Below are 9,803 nucleotides of genomic sequence, written 5' to 3' on the forward strand. Positions count from 1 at the left end.
TTAAATGACCACGTAGATAAACATAAAGCAAACTTGTTGTATAGCGCAGTTTCACCATGTTTTCGCTTCCTCCGGCAGTCATTTCACTTCAGCGTTTCCTAGTTGGCCTACTCGCGGCAGGCAGTAATTATGTAAGATGTCCATATTGCCTCCATTGCATGGTTACGATATTGGTTGATAACATTCAAAGCGGGTCGCGAGAAAGACAGAGAGACAGAGAGAGACACAGACACACCGCCCATGCAGTGTTTGAGAACCAGAGCCTTATATACGGTTGGTATTAGTTGGTATATTTCTTTTTAACATCAACGAGGTCATGGTTCCGTCTCTCTCACCCTGCGCGTCACCAGGGGGTCCACCTCCGAGGTGTCGTGGTGGTTGAGGATCATCAGGTCGGCGTTGAGCGTCCGGATGCGCTGGAAGCGCAGGCGGATGAAGCGGGCCGACGTGAACTGCAGCAGCTCCGGGGTCAGCCGCTCGGCGCTGGGGCGCCCGTTGATCAGAGACGTGTGTATCTGGGATGGTAAGAGAGGTCACCGGTTAACGCACGAACACATTGATTGCACAAGACCGTGATTTATGTCCTGACCTATATGGTTTATGATAGACTGCACTCTACGCCAACCGCGAACCGCATGTAATAAATACATGACATTTCAAATCCAAGGCGGGTTGTGCTTATAACCACGCCCCCCCGGGCAGCCATAGTCAACTTGTAGATCTGCTATTTTTGAATTGTGAATCGTGAATCGTGAATCGTGAATCGTGAAAATGTGTGCACATCATTGATATATTCTTTTACAGCGAACGTTTTTAACTCAAAACCTTGCTTCGGGGGGGGGGGGGGACATCATATTTTCAGATTGGGGTCGGCGGCCAATTTACATATCATTTTTGGGGGTCCTTGATCTGAAATTAGTTTGAGCACCACTGACATATACAGAAACAGAGATTTTTCAGAAAACCGTCATGATTTAGATTATATAGAAGACATTTGTAGAATCTGGTCTCAGGTTCTGAATGGGTTAATATGAGAGTGTGAGAGAGAGAGAGAGAGAGAGAGAGAGAGAGAGAGAGAGAGTGAGAGAGAGAGAGAGAGAGAGAGAGAGAGAGAGAGAGAGTGGTCTACCTCTCCGTGCTCCAGCGGGACCAGCCTGGAGTAGTAGCTGGTGCAGATGACCTCGTGGTCGCTCTTGTAGGTAGGCGGTCCGCGGCGCGGCGTGATGTTGTAGCGGCTCAGGCACTCGCTGTCGCTGATGGCGTAGTACTGCCAGGGGTCAAAGGTCACGCCGTCCTCCGAGCGCTCCAGGACCCAGTTACCTGGAAGACGATGGTAGGATGAAAAGAATTGACGTTATAGTAAAGCGGTGACCGTTGCGGGAAGAGTTACGATTTCAGATTTAAGTTGACGTTAAATTGTCACGCAGATGATTTGCGATTAACGATTTAATTGTGGGGTTGTTTTTTTTTTTCTTTTTGCATTGAACATTGGAATGTTAGAATTTGTTTTTCTGTTTGCATTTATTTTACAGGAAGTGGTGGCAGTTACCTGGTCGTGGCGAGTTTGCAGCTTTGATGATGATATAGGCGATCTGAAAAAGCTGGTGGAGAAAAAGAGAGAGAATGATTCAACACTCAAGACCACTCAATTACCACCAGTCTGCTACTGGGAGCTTCTACTGTTGTACTGGGAGCTGACCAGTACAGTCCTCTAGAGTCTATACCGTTGTACTGGGAGCTGACCAGTACAACCACAGCTGACCAGTATAACTTACTGTATGTTAACTGGATCGACAATGTTCACTGTTTCCTAAATGCATTTGAATTTTGGGGGAACTTTTCAGAATGGCAGTAGGACATTGGTATTACAAACGAAAATGTACATTTGTGCATTTAAATACTACACTGTATGTATGTTTAAAAGCATGCACTATTCGAGTTTTATTTCTTTATATATATTTTTTTTGTCGAGTAATAATTCATTGATACTGTCTGCGATGCGAGAGACGGGTAGAGATAAGAAAGAAGCAAAATTATTGAGTGAGAGAACACACGTGCACACACGCACGCACACACACACACACACACACGCACGCACGCACGCACGCATGCTGAGACAGTGAGTCAGTCGACTGTAGACAGACAGGGACACGCCCTGGGGTCACCACATCCTTCATGTGGTGTGTGTGTGTGTGTGTGCGCGAGTGCGTCGGTAACACACACACGCAGATTGCTCATATCACGCGATCACCTTAGAAGCGGCCGTAAACTAACAGCAGAGCTGGTTGACGAACGGTTAAATGATATGTCTGGAAAGACCCGTTGTATACCAGTGGTTCTCAACCTGTGGTCCGGGGACCACCAGTGGTCCTCCACCTAAATGGTGGAGGACCACGTTTATCCTATAGCTATGGCACCACATCAATACAGCATGGAATTGTGGACAAAATCTCATCCAACGATAACAAACTACTCTTTCGTTTTGGGGTCTTGAGAGGCTAAATGTCGTCAGATGGTGGTCCGTGTGGCTCAAACGGCAGATAAACAATGGACCTTGATATGAAAAAAAAGGGTTGAAAACCACTGGAAAACCACACTAGGCTATCGTGTTCTTGCCAGTTATCGACATTGCCTGCGTGTGTGTGCGTGCGTGTGTGTGTGTGTGTGTGTGCCTGTGTGTGTGTGCGTGCGTGTGTGTGTGCCTGCGTGTGTGTGTGTGTGTGTGTGTGTGTGTGTGTGTGGGTACGTGCGTGCGTACCTGTTTGAGATCCAGCGTGATGGTGACCCAGTGGAACTGCTGTCCGTTAGAGATGCTGGGGCTCTGCCACCAGCCGTTGGTGCCGTCGATGACGTTGTCGATTGGATGGCGCTCTGTGCCCGGCGCTGTAAGACCACGCACACAAACATCAGCATCATCATCATCATCATCATCATCATCATTTTAGGAATAGACCTGTGTTGCCATGTCTGCTTATATTATAAGCGACTTGTTTTTCTGTAAAGTTGCTTGTAAAATATTGGTAGTTGGTTTTTATTAAATCTTTTGGGGGTCCTAATGTTGGTTTTATTTTCAAGACAAGGACCACCAAATTAATACAATTATATGTGTCTGCAGACCCCCCGTGTCTGAAATCATTTTATGCCATGGGCTATTTTCAGGTAAATAAATGTGTGCACATATTTAATGGTAAAGGGCTCGCTTTTCATAGACCAGGGTTGCTTGTTTCTCTCGCAAACACTGGAAGAGATGACACACACATACAGACAGACAGATTATAAGCGTTATTCATCATAGTCTGGATTTTCGGTGGTGAGGTGACCACCGAACTATACAACATGACGGCACGGAGCCGCGGTGAAGAGCAAACCACCGCTCTACCCAGCCCTTCTCTCTGTTTTTTTTACTCACCACCGCTCAACGTTATTTATTTCAGCTCCGGTGGTCACCTCACCACCGAAAATCCAGACTATATGAATGAGCCTATATGGACAGACCCGGACACACTGGACAGATATAGATAACCAGTTGGACAGATAGATTAAATCCAGACTATGAATGAGCCTATATGGACAGACCCGGACACACTGGACAGATATAAGATAACCAGTTAGAACCAGATAGATTACCGGTGGAGTTGACGTCGCAGATCCTGCACTGCAGGTTCTTCTGTTGGTAGCGGCGCTGGTGGACGTGCTCCACCAGCTTGCAGAACTCCTCGGGTCCGTTCTGTCCGCACGTGGCATTGCTGCTGATCGCCGCCTGGCTGGCCAGGTTCAAAATGGCCGGGAACAAGCCTGGGGGGAGAGGGAGGGAGAGAGAGAGAGAGTTGGTTACAATCTATCTCATCTAGTGGTTCCCAAAACGTTGTAGCCCGCCGTGTAGAGAGAGAGAGTAGACGTTTTGCCCTACAGGACCCAAACTGTGTAGTGGAAATAGAAAGATCGACACAAGCACACTACAACAACTATTTTCAATACTTTAAGTAAGAGTAAGCACTGACAATTCAATAAAATAATATTCACCGTTTAACGGTTGGTATTAACAGGCTTCAAACCGCTTAACAGTTACGGGTCAACCATGGACATGAGGTTAATGCATTGTTTACATAGGCCTGTGTCCCTACCTCCCCCCCCCACCACCACCACCACCACCCTATGGCAATGATTAGCATCTTTGAATTGCCTCCTTGAAATGTAAACACACACACACCTTAATTACTCTATCTATGTAATCAGCTGCGTGAATGCATGATAGCAGATAGCATCAACACACACACACCCACCCACACACACACACACACACACACACACACACACACACACAGACACACACTCCAGGGGGTGTAAAGTCATGTGGATGTGTGATGAAGTGATGAGATGCGGGGCAAAGAAAAACAGATAACACACTGAGGCGTTAATGAGTCTGTCTGTCTGTCTGTCTGTGCGTGCGTGCGTGTGCAAAAGGAAAGCTATCTGTCACATTGGAAAGAAGCAACACAAAAGCAGAGTAAACTAGAATGCTATCTGGCCCTGCAAAGAGAATACACTGTGGTGGCAGAATAGCTGAGCACCGTGACCGACCAAAAAACAAAGGACAATCTTAACTCAAACAAACAATGTGCAAACACAGCAGCAAGACTATACTGTGATAGGAGAAGGATATCAAATGGAACACAAGTTACACAACCACCCTAAAGGCTCATCATCGTGTGTGTTCCTGCACTATCTGCGTCGGGTGATCTTGGTACGTTGATTTATTGGAGATTCTGACTTTCAAATATACACTTCGTTTTGATTGTATTGTTCCACTTTGGCAATGTAAACACATGTTTTCTCGTGCCAATAAAGCCCTTTGAATTTAATTGTGTGTGTGTGGGTGTGTGTGCGTGTGCAAAGCTTTAGTTTAGATCAAGCTGGCCTTGCCTACATGTCATGTATTTACTTACTTACTTTTTAGATAGTTTTTTATTTTGACACTTGCTCGGGCAATGTAAACGTATGTTTTCCCATGCCAATTATGCCCCTTTGAATTGAATTGTGTGCCCACTTAATGACGCCTCTGCTGTTTTACGTGCACGCATTGGTGCACACGTTGGTGACAAATCCATCTTCACACCCCACAGGATGTATGCACACGCACGGACACACACACGCACACAAACTTAACCATGCACCAGAGGGGTTGTAGAGCAGATGGGGGGGTCGGGGCGTCTGTGGGGGGTTGTGTGTGTGTGTGTGTGTGTGTGTGTGTGTGTGTGTGTGTGTGTGTGTGTGTGTGTGTGTGTGTGTGTGTGTGAGGTGAATAACAAAAGGACCATAGAGGAATGGAATGTGTAGAATCACAACAAGTAGAACGTGTCTTTGTTATTCAGATTAACTCTCTCTCTCTCTCTCTCTCTCTCCCTCTCTCTCTCTCTTGAGAGCTTTATTGGCATGATAAAACACACATTTACATTGCCAAGGAAAGTCAAAAACTAAGAAATGCATGTAGGCTACAATAAAGTGAGCACAGACATGTGTAAACAGGGCTATGTCACAACATTGCAAATGAAGGAAAACTAGCATGATATAGCTAAACTAGCTTATCTCTCTCTCTCTCCCCCACTCTCTATCTCATTGAAGGAGCTTTATTGGCATGAGAAAACCTCCCTCTTCTCCACACATGCGGTGAAATCCTCACCTTTAACGTGATTAGAAATGAAACCACACTCTGAAGAGAAATGTAACCAAATGGACCCCCTTATATGGGTCTGTGCCATCAGTTATAAATGGTTACATTAACACACACACCAACGTCATTGTTTTAATTTTTTGGCAATTTGTAAACATACGTTTTCACATGCCAATTTCCTTATTAATGTCACTGCACGTTCCTATATCTCTTTGTTGACAAGGGGAACACACGTAGACAATCGCCAAAGCAAGTGAATTATAGACCAACAAGAAACAACATAAGAAATGTATATGTGCTCATGCATGCTAGGCATGCTAAAGAAACGAGCAATGTCACTCACCATGCAACTTTACAATCAAATTAAAACCAGGATAATGTCTTTGCTATTACGTGACCATAGGGTAATTAATATGCACAATTAGCAGACACTCTTAATCCAAGCGCCTTCCAGGCAGGGGGACCCCAGGGCCAGGCCCCTGGTCCATGCCTGGAGGTCGTTGCCCAGAGACGGGCGCTCTTGGCTGGGCAGAGGACCCACGGGATGTCCCCTGGTGATGCCCGCCTGTGAGTGTCTGTGCCTTTCTGCTTTGGCAATGTAAACGTATGTTTTCTCATGCCAATAAAGCCCTTTGAATTGAATTGAGTGTCTGTGCCGCTTGTATGTATGTATGTACCGGTATGTGTGTATGTATATAAAGATAGTTTTCAAATCTCTCTCTCTCTCTCAAAGGGGCATGGAAAAGATTGTCAAAGAGTCTCTGTCTGTCTCTCTCTCTCTCTCTCAGCGAAGTCATGAATATAAATTGAATGTGGCTCTTGTGTTGACTCAGCTGTTCTCATTGACGTTAAAAAGAACAATGTCAATGACATAAAAAACTACTAGAGCTGTTAACTGAATCAATAAACTGCACAGAGGGAGGAAGAGGGACACAGATGTCTTACTAAAAGTACCAATAACACAACGTAGAAATACTGTAGGGCTGCAGGCCTACTACTCTACAAATAAAATACGTTATGTAGCCTATTCAAAAACTCTACTTGATCACTGTAAGAGTATTCAAAAATAATTGATGTCATCAGAATATACCTTCAGTAGCCTACTAAACATAAATGTAGAAGATGGATTTCACAATCATGATATTGGATCGTAATTATCAATTTATAAATATCACTTTCATGTTGCAGCCGATTTTAGCCTGATATGTGCTGCTTCTCAAACTTTTCAGGCTAAATAATCTTATTTGAACTGGGGGACCCCCCACCACCACCACACAAGCACTTAGTTGAAATTGTAGCATGCAGTTGAGGCAGTACATTGTTTTTGAAGTTCCAGGAAAATACTATAGCAGATCTACAAACTCGCAACACCTGAGGCGGTGATGTGGGCTTGAAGATCAGCTACTTTCTTTCTTGTAGGCCTATTAGAAATTTGACAATTAGGCCAATGTTTGACCATGTAGTTTTTATATGCCTATATAGTTTGTGTCACTTTTGATGAAGTAATGGTCTTTTTTCTTTTCTTTCCTTTGTTGAGGTATTAAAAAAGGTCTCAACATGCACTGAGAACCATACTGGCTCAGAATATTGTAACATAATGTTATCATGTAATGTATGTTTTGTATTAATAATCTAAATATAACTAGCTAATTGTAGTGGAGGAAAGAAGGAAGAAGTAAATAATCAAACAATGGAAGAAGCACAGTCAATGCATTCCTAATGATTAGGCTCTGCGCCGCTGATGATGAACTGCATGGAATGAACTGTAGATGCAGAGAAATTAATTTAGAAACCCACTAAATGCGTTTGAGAAATATAAAAGACAAGATCGAGCTATAGGTTTTTGATTTGTATATCTGCCCCGTATAACGGATTCACCGGTCACCCCCTTGATCAAGAGTAAGACAATCATAGAGGTAGCCTATAGAGCAGGCTATTGTATTTGATTTGATGATCGATCGAGTATTATGATTGCTTTCGTATATCACGGCAAAAAGTCAGATAAAAAGGCTATAGCCCGAAAAGTCCTCGCTGGAAAAGAAATGCAGCAATACTGTCTCAGACAGTCACAACATATTTTTTCAGCAAGCAGTGCACGCCAAAAGCATAACGGTTTACTTCATCAACTATATAATAAACACTGGATGGATTTAAAACACGTGAACCACCCGCGGTCCTCTCTCTACACACGCTGCAGTATAGGCTATAGCATAGATGAGATCTGATTAATCCACCTCGGTTATAATCACAACGAGGCCTGACACATCGACCTCTGATCATCAACGTGCATTGATCAATACAAATATCAGTTTATCATTATTATTATTGATGAGTTTGAGCCTTGTATTACCTCGTTGCTGAGCGCACACGCGCGCCGTGCAGAGCACGCTCGCCAGGAGCGCGCCTCGCAGAAGCAGGAGCATCACTTCTTCTCTGTGGGAATATTGACCAGTATTATGAAAATACACAGCCTATACTGGTCTAGACTGTAACTGGAACAATGCGACTGGATCCAGTGGGAGCTGACGGTAGACTGGATAAACTTAACTCTCTCTCTCTCTCATTCATTCATTCGGCTCTAAAACTTTTGTTTCAACACCCCCCCTGCCGGTTGGGTCGTACCATGTGGGAGGGGTGGGGGGTAGGGGGTTGTACTTGTTAATGGACCACTCTCATTCATTCTGCAGTGACACACGCGCACGCAGGCAGGCGCGCGCGCACACACACACCACTCCTTCAAGCTTTGCAACTTTCCAAGCATGGTTGACTGAGTCAACCGTGTAGTGTGTGTGTGTGTGTGTGTGTGTGTGTGTGTGTGTGTGTGTGTGTGTGTGTGTGTGTGTGTGTGTGTGTGTGTGTGTGTGTGTGTGTGTGTGTGTGTGTGTGTGTGTGTGTGTGTGTGTGTGTGTGTGTGTGTGTGTGTGTGTGTGTGTGTGTGTGTGTGTGTTGAATGAGTCTTTCTTTTAGCTCCATCTGGGGGTGAACGTTAGTAACTACACTCAGACTGGGTCTGCAATGTTGAACTTGACAAGCATCAGTGAAAATCCTCTTGTGCAGCTTCTCAAACATCATTTTTAGATTTTAGGCGTTAATGCCCGGGATTCGAACTCGGGGGAGGTATGTAAGTATGTTTCAAACTTTTTTTTTTTTTTTTTCTTTTTTTTTAAACATATGTTTATTGATTTTTCTTTACAACATAGTATTTTCAAAGCAATTATTCACATATATCTTCCCCCCCACAACCCCATGGCAGCACAAATGGCAAACAAAATCTTCGAAGAAACATCAGGAAATGTCCATAAATACAAAACAAATTAAATAATAATAATAAAATAATGTATATGTTTCAAGCTAGTCTGTTCATTTAAGTAAACAAACTGATACGAAGGACACCTGCAGTATTCGCTCAGGAGTGAGAACCCCACTTATCCATAACACTGGGAGCCATTTTTGTTTCATCTGCATTATGTCCATCCTCTGACAACTCTTCATTTACTAAAGTACTGCACTTAACTTAAGTCCACTCTTGAGGTAATTTTACATAACTTGAGTATTTCCATTTTTGTTACAACTGGCAGGCCTATTATCTCTAATAATTCTAGCATATATATTGCTTATAAAGTAGTAACGTGATGCCTATATGTGCCAGCTGTGATTTGGGCCCCTTTTCAAGATTTTTCAAAAATAGCTAAAGTATAACATAATGCTTAAAACACCAAAAGGGGTTCCCGCCCAAAATGGGTTCATATTAGCGAAGGCCTTATAGCAATAAACTGGCACAGGTGTCTCTCTACAATAATAATGCAGTTTATTTGCATAGTGCTTTACAAATTACAGCCGAACACTTTGGCAGCATCAACATTGAAGAGATGAACAATGAGTAGCAAATTAACCAAAATAGACAATAAAAATAACATAGGTAAGATGAGCCAGCGTTTAAGTTGAACCACCCCCTTTATCTAGAAAACTATATCTAAACCTGTGTTGCCATGTGACCTTAAATCTAGTAGGCTAGCATCCATAATTTACCTGTCATGTAAAATGACTGCTATACAAAGCAAAATGTACGGTCTAAAATGTAATATCATACATGTTGATGATTTGCCAATGGATAGAACCATGTGAATCATTT

General features: G+C 43.5%; 1 protein-coding gene across 1 annotated transcript in view; it reads right to left on the reverse strand.

The window, feature by feature from the left end:
• lama1 (laminin, alpha 1) overlaps positions 1-8,094 on the reverse strand; it is a gene marked incomplete at both ends in the record, with an annotated part of 40,945 nt that extends 32,851 nt beyond the window's left edge. Inside the window, 6 exons of the mRNA XM_080793826.1 lie at positions 336-515; positions 1,130-1,320; positions 1,550-1,601; positions 2,759-2,883; positions 3,628-3,795; positions 8,022-8,094. Of these exons, the coding sequence (XP_080649952.1) occupies positions 336-515; positions 1,130-1,320; positions 1,550-1,601; positions 2,759-2,883; positions 3,628-3,795; positions 8,022-8,094 (789 nt within the window). The remainder of the gene's footprint in view (positions 1-335; positions 516-1,129; positions 1,321-1,549; positions 1,602-2,758; positions 2,884-3,627; positions 3,796-8,021) is intronic.
• Between the last annotated feature and the right edge of the window lie 1,709 nt (positions 8,095-9,803).

This window comes from Protomyctophum bolini (assembly GCF_963924005.1).
Source record: "Protomyctophum bolini genome assembly, chromosome: 21".
NCBI classification, from domain to species: Eukaryota; Metazoa; Chordata; class Actinopteri; order Myctophiformes; family Myctophidae; genus Protomyctophum; species Protomyctophum bolini.